The following is an 18,847-nucleotide window of genomic DNA, read 5'->3' as shown; positions in this document are numbered from 1 at the left end:
CTTTCTGAATGGACAGCACCCAGGGCCCAGTGGTGGGATTCAGTCAGTTCGCACCTACTTGGGGTTCAGAGAACCGATTGTTGGAAGAAATCTCCTTTTGTTTTTTCCCACTTTCCAGGGCTAATCCTGTAAGGAAGGCAGGAAGGAAACATTCTGGTGTTGTTTCTAGCCTAATCTTTATTGACCTGCTTACAGAAACTGCCTCTCCATTTAACCCTTATTACATTGTAACAGCTAAGGCGAAGTGCCCATCGACGTGAGTGACCTTGAGTTGGCCACGCCCACCCAGTCACATGACCACTGAGCCACACCTACCCAGATGGTCATTAGGACAGAGAACTGGTTGTTAAATTATTTGAATCCCACCACTGCCAGGGCCACCCTAACATGCATTCAGTAGCAATACCAATAGCATTTAGACTTATATACCCCTTTACAACGCTTTATAGCCCTTTCTAAGCAGTTTACAGTAGTGGTGGTATATTCAGCAGGTTCTGAGTAGATCGGAGAACCGGTAAATACCACCTCTGACTGGCCTCGCCCCCATCTATTCTTTGCCGAGTCCCAATTGATTGTGAGGAATGGAGATTTTACAGTATCCTTGCCCTGCCACACCCACCAAGCCACGCCCACCAAGCCACGCCCACAGAACCAGTAGTAAAAAAATTTTGAATCCCAAAATTACAGAGTCAGCATATCACACCCCAACAATCTGGCTCCTCATTTTACTGAACTCGGAAAGATGGACAGCTGAGTCAACCTTGAACCAGTCAAGATCGAACTGCTGAGATTGGGCAAAGCTTGCCTGCAATACTGCATTCTAACCACTATGTGCCACTATGGCTCAATGTCCTGCGTGCAATTTTTACTCAAGTTGCACTCAGAAGCTGAGCCTGATAGACATCCATGCCCTCTTAGAGAAGCATGAAGGGACTATGAATCACATCACTTTCCAGAGAAACGGGCACTATCGCTATTTGCGGATCTCAGGCCCTGGATTGGGGAGAGGGAAGGAAGAAGGAAAATGGATCTACGTCTTGTTTAATACAAGACGTAGAGTTGCTGTTACTTGAGCAAGCAGCAGGTGCTATGATTGATATCTGATGGTGAATTGGGGCTGACATTATTACCGTCATTGATAATTCTTTTTACTGGAGGAAGAGCATTAAAGATGTCTGCTTTTCTGTTTGGTTAGAGAATATCCCTTGTGCGGCTACCCTTGGTTATGTGATGTTTAACCAGGGGTCACTCTAGAAAACTTCAATTATGGCAACCAGCACAATTGTATACATATCCCACTTCAAAAGCCTGATACTTTGATGCTGTAAATTCTCAGACAAATGGCCATCATGCATTTTAAAGTTCCACAGAAAACAGTATAATTCAATATAAATCTTGCTGAAATAAGTGGGAAAATGTAATTAAAACTCAAGCAGTTGATTTGGCTCCAAGGCTACAATCTTGGTAAGAACTGTACAAAATTAATTCTGTCGAGATAATTGGATTCAGAGAGCTAGAAATTGTAGCCTGAACAGGTAGTCCTCAACCTATGACCACATTTGAGCCCAAGTTCTCTGTTGTTAAATGAGACATTTGTTAAGGAAGTTTTGCTCCATTTTATGGCCTTTCCTGTCACAGTTGTTAAGTGAATGATTTCAGTTGATAAGTTAGTAACCTGGTTATTAAGCGAATCTGGCTCCTGTGTTGATTTTGCTCGTCAGTAGGTTGCAAAAAGTGATCACACGACCTTGGGACACAGCAACTGTCATAAATATGAACCAGTTGCCAAGCATCTGAACTTTGATCACATGATCATGAGGAGGCTGGAAAGGCAGTAACTGTAAGAAACGGTCATAAGTCGCTGTTGTAATGGACACTGTTTTGGCCCAGCAGGAGCCTTTGGAGCTGCCACCAGACTCCGACAGCGAGGGGCCCTATGAGTCGGCTCTGGAGGATGTGGAGGACCCTGGATAGGGTTCCGACTCCGAGCAGGGCACAGAGAGGCTGGTTGGCCACCAGGAGGCATCTGAGCCTTAGAGTAGTGGGGAGGAGACAAGGGAGTGTGATCCTGACGTCAAGCATTGGAGCAGTGGGGGGAAGACAAGGGAGTTGGTCCTGGATGCCTGGCAACGGAGGGCTAATAGGTGTAAATAACAGTTATGCAGTTACAGGAGATAATTGCACTCAGCTGGTGGTAATTAGGCTCCTCTCAAGACTATGAAGAGCCGAGGTGGTGCAGTGGTTAGGGTGCACTACTGCAGGCCACTTCAGCTGACTGTTATCTGCAGTTCAGCGGTTCAAATCTCACCGGCTCAAGGTTGACTCAGCCTTCCATCCTTCTGAGGTGGGTGAAATGAGGACCCAGATTGTGGGGGCGATATGCTGACTCTGTAAACCGCTTAGAGAGGGCTGAAAGCCCTATGAAGCGGTATATAAGTCCAACTGCTATTGCTATTGCTACTATAAAAGGAATGATTGTGCACACGCCCTTTGCAGGAGTCAACGTATTCACTAAAGTTGAAGAACTCTTGTGGCTAGCTTGGCAGGCTGGATTGCTGCCAAGGTGCTGGATTGTCTGTGCTGGATTGCTGCCAAGGCCTGGTCTGTGCTGGATTGCTGCCAAAGTCTAGTCTCTGTGTTAATAAATCCTTGAAGTATCTTTGTCTCGGCGTGCTTTGGTGTTGAAGAGGGGGGTCAGAACAGGTCACTAAATGAATTGTTGTAAGTCAAGGACTACCTGTATGCATTGGAAGCAGAAGACAAGCACAAATGAGTCTTGCCTTCCATCTCGTCTTTCATCTACTGTTTTCCACCTAATCCTTGTCAGCTACATTTCGGTACAGGTCAGTGGTGGGTTTCAAAAATTGTTAGAACCTACTCTGTGGGTGTGGCCTCCTTTGTGGGAGTGGCTTGCCACCCATGTGACCGGATATGAAATTATGAATTAGTACTTAGGTTGGTCCAAGTAGCTATTCAGAAACATGTTTCATTTTCTGAAGCAAAACCAGAAAACAGGTATCGTATTTGATGCCTTCTTCATTCCCAGTATGAAATCCTGTACTATTTCATATGCTTTCTCCAAAAAGGCGAATTTTAAAAGAAAAAAAGATGATAAACAGGCACATTTCCGAGCCGAGGTGGTGCAGTGGTTAAATGCAGCACTGCAGGCTACTTCAGCTGACTGCAGTTCTGCAGTTCGGCTGTTCAAATCTCACCGGCTCAGGGTTGACTCAGCCTTCCATCCTTCCGAGGTGGGTAAAATGAGGACCCGGATTGTTGTTGGGGGCAATATGCTGACTCTGTTAACCGCTTAGAGAGGGCTGAAAGCAGTGGTGGGATTCAAATAATTTAACAACCGGTTCTCTGTCCTAATGACCATCTGGGTAAGTGTGGCTCAGTGGTCATGTGACTGGGTGCGCGTGGCCAACTCAAGGTCACTCAGGTTGGTGGACGCTTCGCCTTAGCTGTTATAATGTAATAAGGGTTAAGCGGAGAGGCAGCTTCTGTAAGCAGGGCAATAAAAATTAGACTAGAAACAACCTCAGAATGTTTCCTTCCTGCCTTCCTTACAGGATTAGCACTGTAAAGTGGGAAAAAAACAAAATGAGATTTCTTCCAACAATCGGTTCTCTGAACTACTTAGAAAGTTACCAACCGGTTCTCCCGAATAGGTGCGAACCGGCTGAATCCCACCACTGCTGCAGAAAGTGTCCAAAGAGCTGCAAGGAAGACACATTTCTATTCTCCTATTTGCATTATCCTAACAGAAACAAAAAGCAGCAGAGAAAATCCTCCGGCAGAGGATTTTCCATCCTTTACACTTTACATCAGTGGTTCCCAAACTTGGCAACTTTAAGAGCTCTGCTGGTTGGAGAATTCTGGGAGTTGAAGTCCACAAGTCTTAAAGTTGCCAAGTTTGGGAACCACTGCTTTACATGTAGGAGCAAGGAGAGAGCATCTTCCTTGAGAAATAAAATGATTAATTGAAAAAGCTTCATTTCTCCTTGCATGCCATGGGGAATAAAGAAAGAGCAATGAATGTCAAGCCCCCCCCCCCTTTTTTTAAAAAAAATTTTGGGCTTGAAGTTGCTAGCTGATTGAGCATCTGATGTAATCTTCAGTCTCAGTGAAATTCCTTATGCATTAAAGATGAGAAAAGGGAGAATGTAACCCGTTTTATTTTGAGGCCAACCAAAGGACAAGAAAATGATACAGCTAAACTAGTCTACCAGTCTTCCAACCAACCTACTACATTCTTTTTAAGTTTCTTAGGATTCAACTGAAATTTCACAAACATTTTCCAGTGTTTTTAACCTCACTTTGTCGGTTTTTCTTTTGAATAGTCTCCAGCTTCTTTTTCTGGTTAAGTTATCACTTTTCTACACAGACTTAATAATGTTTCAGGATGCCCTTTGCATTGTTGATGGATTGGATCTCATCAGGTCAGCATCAACACTTAGCAACCATCTAGACCAGGCATGAAATCCTCTTACCTTCCCGGTTTAGAACCGGGAGCGCACTTACGCGTGACGCTTCTACACATGCGCAGTGTTTGTGGTGACATCTAGGTGGAGGCTGCTGCCGCCACTACTGGTTCGCCTGAACTGCGGCAAACTGGCAGAATACCACCTCTGATCTAGATAGATTTTTTTCCCAGGACAATCTGTACCCACCCTGGTTTTTCGGTGCATCCATTGTCACTAAAGTCCATCCCCCTTGCTCCTCTTCCTCTCATTCCTTCCACCTTTCCCAGGATTATAGACATTTCCAGAGAGCTGGGTCTGTACATAATGTGGCCGAAGAATGACATTTGAAGCTGGTCATTTGTGGTCTTGAGTGAGAACTCTGGATTGATTTGTGCAATGCTCCATTGGTTTATCTTCTTGCCTGTCCACAGTATTCTCTTTTATGTACGGTTTTCATTAGAATTCTTTTAACATAGATAAAAGATAAATATGGGAAAATACAGAAAACGAACACAAGAAAAAGAAGAAAAAGGGCAGTAGAAAAGAAATGAAATATTTAAAAAGTTTAAAGAAGCAACTTCTGATCTTTCTTACAGCAGGCAAACATATACTTTTTCCCACTTCTTCCCCATCAAGTTCACTTATTCCAATATTCAACCCTTTTAAATAAGCAAATCCAGAAATTATAGCTGCCCATGGCATGCTTAGGAATCTTCCATTTCAAAAGCATCAATGCTCTCAGAATTTCGCTTTTCAAAGTCCAATTGGCATTGTAAGACATTTTTTTAAAAAAAGCACTTGGACTGCCATTATGGCAGTAAAGTGCCAGTTAATTTCTCATCACTCCTCAGAAGTGGTTAGACCACTTCTCCTTTTGTAGAAATAAAAGGAAAACAACTCCCCCCTCCCTACACTTTGCTTGCACAAATTGTGTGGAGATTTTTGAGAACTCATGTGACCACACAGCTTTCTTTAACATCAATACAGGAAGAAGGCCGAGGTGGTGCAGTGGTTAAATGCAGCACTGCAGGCTACTTCAGTTGACTGCAGTTCTGCAGTTTGGCTGTTCAAATCTCACCGGCTCACGGTTGACTCAGCCTTCCATCCTTCCGAGGTGGGTAAAATGAGGACCCGGATTGTTGTTGGGGGCAATATGCTGACTCTGTAAACCGCTTAGAGAGGGCTGAAAGCCCTATGAAGCGGTATATAAGTCTAACTGCTATTGCTATTGCTATCTATCACCATTCTCCTTTCTCTTCTCCATGGGCGCCATTACGCGGAAAGCTATGGATCACCCTAGCTTTAGCATCCCACAGGCAACAGCCCGTCTCACAGATTTATATTTTGCAGATGTTATCACACTGCTTGGTGAAACAAAGGGATAGTTGCAAGAAATGACCACCAGTTTACATAATGAGGCCAACAAGATTGGCTTACGTATAAATTTTGGGACCGTGTTAATGCAAGTCGGAAGTATTCAGGATAATATGCTTATAACAATCCATGGTCAGAGAATAGACTAAGTCCAACAGTGTATTTATCTTGTCAGCATTATGTCTATCAATGGAGGTGCAGACAAGGACATTAACTATCAAATTGGAATGGCAGTGGATGCGTTTCAATGCATGTGCCCAATTTGATCTACGGAAGCCGTAAGTATTACCACATAGATTAAAAAACTCTTCAAGAGTGTTGTTATACCAACTGCAATATATGCTTGTGAAACACATACGTGTACAACCAAGATGATTAAATAGTTAAATATTTTCTAACAATGCTGCTTGAGAAGACTCTCCACGTCTCACAGCGTGACCATCTCACTAATGAAGAGGTCCTATTTACAAAGATCCGATTTAGAACTGGGAATGAACTTTGAATGCGTGACCCGACAAAACCACGCACGAGAAAAACGTGCTGACCAAACCGCGTCGCTAAAACCGCGATGTCATCAACGCGCCGACAACAGCATGGCGACAATAGCGCGGAGACAGAAGGGCACTTTACAACAGTGCGTCGACAGAAAGCCAATTTAACTTAAGGTAAGGGTTAGGTTTAGGGTTAGGTTTGGGGTTAGGTTTGGGGTTAGGTTTAGGGTTAGGTTTGGGGTTAGGTTTGGTGTTAGGGTTGGGATTAGGTTTGGGGTTAGAGTTAAATTTGGGGTTAGGTTTGGGGTTAGGTTTGGGGTTAGGGTTAGGTTTAGGGTTAGGATTAGGTTTAGGGTTAGGTTTAGGGTTAGTGTTACGTTTAGGGCTAGGGCTAGGTTTAGGTTTAGTTTTACAGTGCGCTTCTGTCGACGCGCTGTTGTTGACGCAGTTCAGTGCTCATTCGTCGGAGCACTTTAGAACTCGCGGTTTTGTCACCGCGGTTTAGTCGGGCGTGGTTTTGTCGTTCGCCCTTTTGTCGGTGAACCCTTTGAATGTGGCTTCTTTGGCCATATATTACATATGCCTAAAGAATGGCATCCAAAAATAACACTATGTTGGAGGAAAGAGGAAACAAGGCTAGCCTCGGGAAAACTTGGCACAAAACGCTTAAGGAAGATCTTAAGATCATTCATGTCCCTTAGGATGCTGAAGATGCTGTGAATGTTTGAAACTATTGGAAAATACTTGCCACCCAATGTGCCCTGCCCAGGACATGATAATGATGATGATAATGATTTGATCTCATATTTAAATCTTAGTGTTAGCCCTCCAGATTTTCTTTCTAGAATAGATCACTATGATATGTAAGTAGAATAACTCCAACATTAATTTAAAAAAACAACAACAACCCCAGAAGAGACAAGTATCACAATTTCTGAAACCATTTTAGGTTCAAAAAATCCCAACAATCCAAAATGTGGTGGGACCCCCTGTAATATTGAACCTGACAAGCTTGTGAATCCATTACAACCAGGCATTTAAAAGGAAGCACAGTGCTAGAGATTTACACGTGGCTCGTGAACAAATCATAATTGCTGGTGTCCCCCAATGCTTGCTACAATAAACTGTGGTCCACAAAGTAGGGCAGCTGTTGCACACAATGCACTAATGCTCAATCATACATGCCCCATGATGCTTTTAATGCAAGTCTAGACTGCAGTTGTTAGATGATGAAGTATGCTGGTGAAAGTTGATTAAGCCAATAACAGCAGGTTTAGCCTTCAAGCAGCATCAGTGAATGACAGATGAACAGGAGGGAAAAAATAACAGCAGAATTGTGGAATAGCTCTTCTCCCCAGATTGAATGGCAGCTGCTGAATGAAAAAGACAAGATATAATTTGTAAAGAACTGCAGTCAGGTGTTCTCTTCAATGTTTTGTATGCTCCAGGACAACTTATTGGAATTCGTTTTGAAGCCTAGCCCCATCCACCTATTATTACTTTATAAGTCTGCTATGTTTCTGATTCCATTAGTTTTTCCTCTTATCATCACAGATTTTATTTTCCCGCCCAACCTGACAGACATCCTAACAGGAAATTAAAAAAGGAATGGAAAAGAAAATCTGGTTTAATAACTATTGTTTAACAAGCTAAATTTAGTAACACTCTTTGGACGTCTTGGGAAAAAGATAATTTTCATGCCGTTTGCCTTAAACTGCTAAGTTTTATAAAAGCAAATTATGATTGAGCAAGGCTTGGAAAGCTCTACAAAGATATTGCAACAATGCTTAGAATAGGAAAATCAAGGGAAGATGAACTGCCATAATAAGAAATCAATTGGTATTATGTGGAGAAATTAATAACTTTTTAAAAATGCTCTGAAAACAGAAAATCAAGAAAACATAATTAACTAAAAATCCTAAAGTACGTTGCAGCCAGAAGTGTACAGCTTCTTTCGCAATCCCATGTATGCAGAACTGGTCTTTCTGGTAGAAATGATGCGCTATTACTGGGAGCAAAGGATTTCAGATTAAAAGCTTACTGTTCAGTGGGAAACATTTAAGCCCTTATGCAACTCGGCTGGTGAAATCACCCAGAATTTAATGTGCTTCACTGCACTTGGCTGGATCAGGATAATGATTAATTAATTTCTTCCTCTTCTGAGTAATCCACTACCTTGTGCAAATAATCAGAGTGAAGGAGAGAAGGTCTGCATAATCAGTAATTTGGGATGAAAACAGCAACCTTAACTACAATTGGAACTTTACGATGTACATTGGAGATGCAGAAAGGCTGGCTATTTGGGGGATGATCATCAATGCCTTTGGAAGATTTATATTGCCCTCCCTAATATGCATGCTATTCTGATCACAGGTTGGGGGTGGGGAGCGGGGGAGAGCTGGAAAGGAGGATTGCAGATTATAGCAATAGCAATAGCAGTTAGACTTATATACCGCTTCATAGGGCTTTCAGCCCTCTCTAAGCGGTTTACAGAGTCAGCATATTGCCCCCAACAATCCGGGTCCTCATTTCACCCACCTCGGAAGGATGGAAGGCTGAGTCAACCTTGAGCCGGTGGGATTAGAACCGCTGAACTGCAGATAACAGTCAGCTGAAGTGGCCTGCAGTACTGCACCCTAACCACTGCGCCACCTCGGCTCTAGATTGGTAGAACATTGTATCATGTCTGAGTTCTATTTCTTAGACACACATAAGAATAGGGATGAACAATCATCATTAGGAATGAACAAACCTATTTCACTCTGAATATCATTTTCCTGATTATACAATGATTTCAGTCTGTTCCAATTGGACCCAATTAAAAAAAAGACAGCATGAACATGAATATACCTTGTGCTGTTCTGTGTGCACTTCTCCTAATAAATCTATTTTATATGCACTTTCCCAGAGGTAGATACTTTCACTGAGAAATTTCTACTCACAGAAAGCATTTTTGTTCAATCATCCCCCATAGGAAAACAGAGACAACCTGTCCTCCAGATATTTGTATTTGTATTTTATTATTTGTATGCCGCCCTTCTCCGGGAGGACTCAGGGCGGAGAACAATTCAAGGGGGAAAAAGGGGGGGAACATAAAAGACAAAATACAAATAATAAAAGTAGACAACAGTCGCACAACCATACAAGTCGAGAGGGGAGGGGAACTCATCACCCCCAGGCCTGCCGGCAAAGCCAGGTTTTGACGGCTTTTCGGAAGGCCTGGAGAGAGGTGAGGGTCCGAATCCCTGCGGGGAGTTCATTCCAGAGGGCTGGAGCTGCCACAGAGAAGGCCCTCCCCCGGGTAGTAGCCAGGTGGCATTGGCTAGTAGACGGAACCCGGAGGATGCCTAATCTGTGTGATCTAATGGGTCTTTGGGAGATAATTGGCATCAGGCGGTCTCTCAAGTACCCAGATCCAATACCATGAAGGGCTTTATAAGTTACGACTAGATACTACAACTCTCACAATCTCTTACCATTGGCCATCGAAACTGAGTGCCTTGGGGGTTAGCTCAAATCACCTTGTTGTCTATCCCCGTTCTTTTAAGGCACTCTTCATTTTTATTGCTTTTGAGCAAAAATGAGCATATTGCCTACTGTATTGCAAATTCTGGAAGGGATGAGGTTTTGTAAGGATTCACAAGGTGCGGTTTACACAATCAGAAGGAACAAGTTTTCTCTCTTACTCTAATCAAATTATAACACGTTAATCAAATCTGTACAATATGCAGTCCACCAAATTGAAGGAAAATACATGGCATCCGGTTAACTGTTAATTATTATAGCCAAATGTTCATTATTGTTACTCAGCTCTTGATAAATTGCCATCCTAGATTGCCAAAAGACTCATGATGGAGATCCGATAGAGTCCAAATTGAGAAGTTGAGATAGAATTAGGGGAGTTATTTAAAAAGGGGTTATCATATCCAATCGTTTTATTAGTTTTAGTACAACGCCCTGGAAAGCTTTAAGAATTCAAGTAGCTATTTAACTTCTAAGCATATGAAAGTCTATTGCAAAACCCACGTAAACCAGGTGCCTGGATTTTAAGATGATTTAGTGCTACTGAAACCCTATCATAATAAAAACCAATGGAACCAGATTGGCTTAATATTTTTAGCTGAAGTGTGGATCAATTTCAGAGTTTCAGCCAAGTGTATCGCTATTTATATATTGAAAGCTGAGCTTGAGGAGAACGGCTTCTCTAAATTGTTCCTTCTCAGCATTTTTCTTTCTGAATGGTGCTACGCTATGGGCAAGAATGCATAATTGCTATTTTTAGTTGTGGGAGTCTTAGTCCTATAACTAAGATCAGACAAACCAAGAATCCAAAATGAATTACAGGCAACGACCACAACTGGGCCCAAAATTTCTGTCGCTAAGTGAAGCATTTGTTTGAAGTGCCTTTTGTCCGTTTTACGAACTTTCTTGCAGCAGTTGTTAAGTGAGCCACTGCAGTTGTTAAGTTAGTAACACGGATGTTAAGTGAAGAGCCGAGGTGGCGCAATGGTTAGGGTGCAGTACTGCAGGCCACTTCAGCTGACTGTGATCTGCAGTTCAGCAGTTCAAATCTCACCGGCTCAAGGTCGGCTCAGCCTTCCATCCTTCCGAGGTGGGTGAAATGAGGACCCAGATTATTGGGGGCAAGTTGCTGACTCAATTTGCTAAAAAAAATTTGTAAACCGCTTAGAGAGGGCTGAAAGCCCTATGAAGCGGTATATAAGTCTAATAAACAAATAAATAAACAAACAAATAAATAAACAAATAAATAAACAAATAAATAAATCTGGTTTCCCCACTGACTTTGCTTTTAAGGTTGCAAAAGGGGAATCACGTAACCCCAGGACGCTGCAACAACCTCATGAATATGAGCCAGTTGCCACGCGTCTGAATTTCGATCTCGTGAAGCGCTGCAATGTTTGTAAAGGTGAAAAACAAATGGTCATAGGTCACCATTCAAGTTGTAACTTTGAACAGTCATTAAATAAACTGTTGATAAGTCAAGGACCACCTGCAGTTTATTCCTACGATTATCCCAGTGTGAGAATAACTTATTTGCAAACTGGAATTTTCATTTCAGGAGTGACTTGGAAGAGTTTGCGGAAGCAAATACGTGGCAAAATATTTGGCTCTGAGAAAGACTCAAACACGCTTAAATGCTGATTGTTCTTCGCGTCTGTAAAGTCTGCAATGCTCACTCAAGTGCAAATTTAAAGTGGTGTCAATCTGAAATCAGTACTTGAAATGGAATATACTTTGGACCCTAGATTCTAAAATATGCATGCACAAACATCCTTTCCAGGGATCTCTATAAAATTCTATTAACGTAAATTTTAAGGAATGAACTTCAAGTCCTGATCTAGCTTTGAGGCTTAACACACGCAACACTTCCCATTAAAAATATTAACCCACAATCGCAATGCTTCCAAGAAATTGGCATGCTACTGCAGAAAACACATAACCAATATGTAACCATTGTTGATGCGAAGTACAAACCACACACAAAGCTAGCTGCCTAAATCTTTTGTAGCAAGCATTGTTCCTTATTTCAAGATCCCTTAAAACAACGCAGAATGGATTAATCTGAGCATGGAGTGGGATCAAAGGGAATGATAAAGTATTTGCTAAATAGGCAGGATTGGAAGGTATTCAAGCCTTTTGCCTTAAGAAGCTTAATTCATTCAGCCATCACATATTTAAGAAAGGGGGAGAAGTCTTTTTCAGGTGTTACCCCTAAGAGGAAAGGCTCTGGTGAAGGTATATCTCTTGCTGACATCACTGAGACGACATCATTCAAATGGGAGAAAGAGGTGTTATTCCATTAACAGGGGTATCAAACTCACAGCCCACGGGCTGAACACCCCCACCCCAGTTTAGCGGGGGGGAGACTGGGATACATCACATGATCCAGTTTAGCGGGGGGACGGGACTGGGATACATCACATGACAACATTGTTTGACACCAATGCATTAGAACATTTACATAATATACCCTTACTAAGGAGTGAAGTCCAATTATTCTGGAAGGTGGAGGCATTTTACATTTGAAGGAAGTAAAAGCCCGTCTTATTTATTTTTAATGAATTTCTACAGATCAGAAACGTTGAAACTAATAAAACCAGCTAACACTGGAGGTCAGTTCTCTTTCCTACCCGAGCCTCAGGTGTGATGTATTTTTGCCATGCTCACTATTCAACTGCCGGTCAGTTATTCTACAGTAAATAATATATTGAGGCAATATTCTTTAATCTAAGACATGTGAAGACTGCAATCTGAAAGGCAAAGAAATGCATAGTTTTGTATGCTATTGCTTAATAAGCCTTCCGAGTAGGAGTATTATGTGCAAGAAATTGATCCGTTGAACAAAAACATCATGTTAATATAATTAGAACGTACTCCACTCAGAATACTTTATTTTGGGAGATGTCACGGTTTTTCCTTTACTCAGATTTGATCAACACTGAGGATAGACAATAAAGATTTGAAATATATGAGGCACTCCGCTGTTTCAAGGTACATTTCCTGTGCTTAACAACAACAAAGAAGTCGAACCAAACAGGGCTTGCGATCAGTTTGAATTTCAAGCAACTCAGCAGCTCTCTCTTTGTGGCCTTGCAAAGAACTGTCACTACTTGAACAGCTTATTATTGTCTGGAATCTATACTCACTTTCCTTTGTTTTCCGGAGGAATATTCTGGGGGAGGCAGAGAACAGAGCAGCATACAGTAGCTGTGTAATAATACGTGGGAGTCCAAAGCTGAAATGATCCACAAATCACTTAATCAAAGTCGGCCCGTGGAAGAAAAATGATTATTACGCTGGAGTAATTGCAGAGAAGAGTTCAAGTATTATTCCAAAGAAACACGTACAAAAAACATAATTATATTGCATTCAATCTGATTCCTGGGTTATCAATCCCCACCGCAAAACTATTTGGCTTAGTTCTATCTAACGGTACAGTTCCTACATATTGACTTCAGGATAAATCTCACTGAATCAAGACAGTATTGTGTCTTGACTGTAGATGCATAACAAAAAGGCTGCTATCCTGGGTCTGCTTACCTGAAAGGACAGTCTGCTAGAGACAAGAGGGACTTACTTTTGAGTAAATCTAAAACAGAAACATGAGAATTCCAACCCACAAGCTAAATTAGTTTGGTTATGTTATTGTTAGTTTCCGTCACTATTATTATTAGGTTTTTTTGAAAGGTATGGATTGTGGAAATAGATTAAGTCTTTCGCCCCCCAGTTCCCCTCAAGCAGCCTACTATATATAACTGGAGAAATAACCAGTGGCGCAGTCCTATGCACGTTTATTCAAAAATAATAGTCCCAAAGAATGCATATGGGATTAAAGTAATTTGTTAGATCACTGAAACATGGATGCCTTCCAAGCAGAAGGAAACATTTAGGAAACCACTAAGAACATTATCAAGTGAAATACAAGTTAAAATCTTTGATTTGGCTCTTTAGAAAGAAAACCTCCTTCTATCCCCTCCGATGTGTTTAACAGAACAACTTTTTAAGGCTTGTTCTGCCCACCACACTATTTAGTTTTAACCCTTTCTATGGTGTGCCTTGTAATTTTTGATCCCGTCCAAGATTGCTTTCCCCAGTCGCGCCCTGACTGAAACACCTAGAATGCACATTCAAGAGAATTTAAGAGGGAAGTGGGAATTCTAAAAGCAGCAGTCCCAAGGTCTGAGAAGACCATGACAAAATATTTATATTTCATAGGGTATAATCACAAGGAGCATCAAGACCCAGTTGCCTTAATGTGGGGGTGTTCCTTAATATATAGGTATGGAATTGCAGCTTTAGGGTGTTTTTAATCTGCATTGCTTGGTCCCTTGATTGAAACATAGGATAGGCTTAATGAAATTCTATGCCCCAACTTCCCAATTTTAGCCACACCATGCCTGTGAAGTCTAAAACAAAAACAGCAGAACGGCAGGAGGGCATTATAAAGGGACTAAATCCCCTTCACTACTCTTGAAATTCCAGGAAACAAAACAGATCCAATTTCTTCTGCAGTAATTGATAGCAAGATGGGAAGTATTTAATAAGTAAGTAAATAAATAAGGAACCATTTTTATCACATGGTCTTTTGCAGGGTGCCAAACACTGAAACATGTGATATCATTATGTAAATGCTGCGACTTTCCTACATGTAACTGTTGTAATTACTGTAAAGGATACAAGTTCAATCAACACAGCATTTATGTGCCAATGTTACCACCGATGTGCTATCATTTTGGCATCAGGCAACCCTAAATAACACCACATGGCTTTACCATAAAGTAAAATCTGCACTCGAAACAGGAGGCAGTGTTAATTGCTGGAGGCAGGGAAGGCAACTGCTACCTCTTAAAAGAAATCATAACTATGTAATAAAGATGAAGCATTACTTGGTGACCTTATAGCCATATAAGGGATTTCTGGGTCATTCTTTCAGATTTGTTTTTAAAAATTCTCAGCGTAACCCAGGATCTCCTGGTGGCCCCCCATCCAAATACTAACCAACCGCATTCTGCTTAGCTTTTTCAAGATCAGTCAAGGTCACTGAGGAAATGCTACACAGACACCAACATAGCTTAATTTGAAGGATTATTATTATTATTATTTTGCTATTTTAACCATGCAATGGCTTAAGCAATAGCAATAGCACTAGCAGTTAAGACTTATATACTGCTTCATAGGGCTTTCAGCCCTCTCTAAGCGGTTTACAGAATCAGCATATTGTCTCCAACAACAATCCGGGTCCTCATTTCACCCACCTCGGAAGGATGGAAGGCTGAGTCAACCTTTGAGCCGGTGAGATTTGAACTGCAGATCACAGTCAGCTGAAGTGGCCTGCAGTACTGCACCCTAACCACTGCGCCACCTCGGCTACACAACCCTTCACTACCTAGTGCCATCCCAAACAGATGAAGATTGTATCTCCCTGGGACTGTAATCGTCCTTGTGGCCACAGCTGCATAAAAGTCAGATCCAGAACTCAAACTGCTATTGCGATGCATGCTCTACATGCTTACTCAGAAAACAATGTACATTGCATCAGATGGCTATTTTCCCCCCTTCACAATTCTACTCCATGTTTATATCCGTCTAACACTCTGGAAAACTGATAAAAGAGCTTTCAGGAAAGTGATTTTTAAAAACACCCGGTGAGTAATTCTACAACAAGATTTACCATCCCATAAAATTGCCAGGCTGTAAATGAGTAAACTGCCCTCCCTCTGGGCATAGTGGACTTCAAAGCATCAAGGCCAAGGTCAACTGCAGCCAATATATCAAGAGGGCACCAAGTTGCCCTCCGTCCCCCACATCAACACCCCATCAAAAGTTCTTGCACTCACAAGAACAGGTAGAACCCTCCAAATAAACTAATCTCCATTTTTACCTTAACAACAACAAAAAATCACTATGGTTCTTAGGAATTAAAGCCAGGAACGTTTTTTTCTTTTAAAGGAAAAAAAGGGGGGGGGGGTTATTTTTTTTTAAACATCTTTTTTTATTTAAGCAGGATGGGAAGTATGATGAACATGGAGTGAGTTTGTCCGCAGATTTTGCTCATCGCGTTGGCCGGCACCACCCGTCTCCACCCTTCCCTCCGGGTCGTCGGGATCACGGCGACGGCGATCCCGGTTGGCGAGAGGTGGAACGACCTCCGGCCGAGGCCAAGGGAAGGGCAGCCGCTGGTTTGGTTTGCAAAGGGGGTTTCCCTCCGGAAAGACCGGAGGAGGAGGAGGAGGATGAGCAAAGGCGGGAGAAGCCCAGCAAACAGGCTCTCCCTTCTCCCCACTGGCGCTTTTCATTCTTTGCCATCGTCCACCATGGCCAGTTCTTGGATCACCCTCAGTTTCCCGCTGGCATCGATCCTGCGTTTCTCCCTAATGAGGTCCTCCAAGCTTTGGAAGCGCACCGTGTGTCCCTTGCTGTCCGCCAGGTGGATCTTGAGATAGTATTGCTGCTGAGGCTGAGAGCCCGAGGCCGGCTGGAGCTCCCCGCCGGCTTTGAACTCCCGTTTGCCGAAGCGGCACCAAGCGGCGAAGCTCTCCGAGTTCGTCCAGCAGATCTCGGGGCTCTTTAAGCCCAGGTGGCTGCAAGCGTTCTGCACGACCAGCTCGGCCACCAGGGGGCGGAAGCGGTACCAGCTACTCACCACCCGGCCCACGTTGCCGGCGGCCGCCTCGTACAAGCTGTCCTGCCGTATCTGGCCCTGGTGCAAGTGGATGATCTGAGCGTTGCCCACGTAGACGGCCCACTGCGGGGGCGGCGGAGGGTGCTCGGACGGCCCCAGGTAGAGCAGCTCCAGCAGGTCTCCCGGCTTGCACAGGGCAGGCAGGGAAGACGCCGGGGAGACGCTCAAATCGCCCGTCTGCGAGTCTCCGCTCACCTTGGAGAAGATGCATTCCTGGCCGCGGAAGGCGGAGAACTGGGTCTCGCTCAGCGCCAGCTGCGGCGCGTGGTGGTGGTGGTGGTGTCGGGTGGGGGACTCTTGAGCCGGGCTGCTCGAGCCCTTCACGCAGTACTTGTCCGGCTGGCCTCGCTCGTCCAGATCCTCCTCCTCGTCGGAGAAGAAGTAAGCCACGCCGACGCGCAGCTCGTCTTTCTCGATCCCCGAGGGGTCCCCGGTCGGCAGCTCGCTGTAACTCAGGTGAGTGATGCGATCCAGTTGATTTCCCATCAATGACAGGGCGCGGCGAGAGCAGGGATCGCCGGATCTGAGAGAGACGGGAGAGGAAGAAATAAGAGGAGGGGAGATTGAACGCCAGGGGTGGGGTGGGGGAGCATAACAATGAAAACACGCGCGGCGCGGAAAGGGGCGCAAGCCGAGACGGGGGATCCGAGGGTGCGTCCCGTCTGGGCCAAGGAAGAGAGAGAGAAAAAACTGTCGCCGGCTGATGCTTCTTGCTATACCCCCCCCCAACACGCCCAACCCCTTTCTGCCCGACCCAACCCTTAGGACGGGCAGGGGATGATGGTTCCTGGGTCTCCAGGGGTTGCTGGAGGGGGTTCCTGGGTCTCCGGGGGTTGCTGGAGGGGGTTGCTGGGTCTCCGGGGGTTGCTGGAGGGGGTTGCTGGGTCTCCGGGGGTTGCTGGAGGGGGTTCCTGGGTCTCCAGGGGTTGCTGGAGGGGGTTCCTGGGTCTCCAGGGGTTGCTGGGTCTCCAGGGGTTGCTGGAGGGGGTTCCTGGGTCTCCAGGGGTTGCTGGGTCTCCAGGGGTTGCTGGAGGGGGTTCCTGGGTCTCCAGGGGTTGCGAGAAGCCCCCCCTCCCCCGGGCTGCCCTGTTTTGCCAACCAACCCCCCCCCCGCCCCGATCTGCTGCTCCTAGGAGACTTAGTGGTGCACAAAGGCGGAGGAAAAAAGGGAGAGAGGCGGCGGGGGGTAGGGGGGTCGCCTGTTCGGGACGGCGCCTCAATTCCTCTCCCCAAAGAATCCAAAACCCCGTCCGGGCCGGGCTCGGGGTGGGTTTGCGGTGTCCCGGCGAGAGGTTCCATCCCGCCCCTTCGCTTTGTCTCCAGTTGTCGTCCTCCCCTTTCCTCTTTCTCCAAAGCGGCAGCCGCCACTTCTCGCCGAGAAGTCGGGGAGCTTCCAAGCCGCCGCCGCCGCCGCCGCTCTCTGGCTTTGATCACGTCCCGCTTCTGCACCCTCCCAGCTCGGTGGTTGCTCTGCCCTTTTGTTTAAAACTCCTGGCCCGGAAAAAATAATAATCGTGAAAAATCGGGCGGGCTAAAAGCAAAAGCTGGCCCAGCAAAGCGAGCGTGAGACGCGGCGACGCCATGCAAAGGTGGGAAGGATCCGAAATCCGTACCCGGAATCGCCCAGATGCCGACCAAGCCCCCCAGAACTCCTTTAAAGTCCTTCGGTCGCCATGGGGTGGAGCCGGGTGGCCCCTTTCAGCAGGACCCGCCGCCGTCCGAGCGCTGGCGACCCCCCCCGGCTCCGAGTGTCCGCGCTCCGGGTCTCTGGCTGGCTGGCTGGCTGGCTGGCTGGCTGGCTTCGCACGCCCTTCACCTGCGCCGTCCGGCTGGGCTCTGGGCTCCCCTTCAGCAGCGCCGCCGAGTCTAAAGTCACAGATACTCCTGATGATGCCAAGGCCCGCCCCCGGCTCGCGCTCATTGGCTGCCCGGCTCTGCGCTTGGAAAGCTCGGGCCATCCTCTGGGGTGTCAATCACGGGAGCTCCAAGGGTGGGATTCCAGACGCCCGCCGTCTGCTTACCCCCCTCCCTCCCTCTCGCTTTTTCTCCTGGGGGGCTGAGACCCCGGGCAGCCCCCCCCCTCTGCCTGGCATCCCCCGGCTCCCTTGGCGGGGTTTGAGATGTCAAGCTGCCCTTGGTGTAGGAAGGGAAACCCAGGGCTAACACCCCGCCCCCTACCCTAGCAGGTAGCCCACCAGGTAATGCATAACCATGCCACGATTAATCGCATTTCATTCACCTATTATTATTATTATCATTGCTGTTGTCGTTATTATTATTATTTGTCCTTGCGATCTTCCCAGGCTTCCAAA

The 18,847-nt window shown here is 45.1% G+C and overlaps 1 protein-coding gene across 1 annotated transcript; it reads right to left on the bottom strand.

The window, feature by feature from the left end:
* Positions 1–15,824: 15,824 nt before the first annotated feature.
* On the bottom strand, positions 15,825–18,391 carry LRATD1 (LRAT domain containing 1). The gene is made up of 2 exons (XM_032214053.1): positions 18,149–18,391; positions 15,825–17,058 (listed from the first exon to the last, which is right to left on the bottom strand). The coding sequence occupies exon 2, from the start codon at positions 17,019–17,021 to the stop codon at positions 16,146–16,148; it is 876 nt and encodes a 291-aa protein (XP_032069944.1). The 5' UTR covers positions 17,022–17,058; positions 18,149–18,391; the 3' UTR covers positions 15,825–16,145.
* Between the last annotated feature and the right edge of the window lie 456 nt (positions 18,392–18,847).

This window comes from Thamnophis elegans, chromosome 3 (genome assembly GCF_009769535.1).
Source record: "Thamnophis elegans isolate rThaEle1 chromosome 3, rThaEle1.pri, whole genome shotgun sequence".
NCBI classification, from domain to species: Eukaryota; Metazoa; Chordata; class Lepidosauria; order Squamata; family Colubridae; genus Thamnophis; species Thamnophis elegans.
Note: the sequence above shows the minus strand (reverse complement) of the source record. Positions and strands in the feature narration are given on the sequence as shown.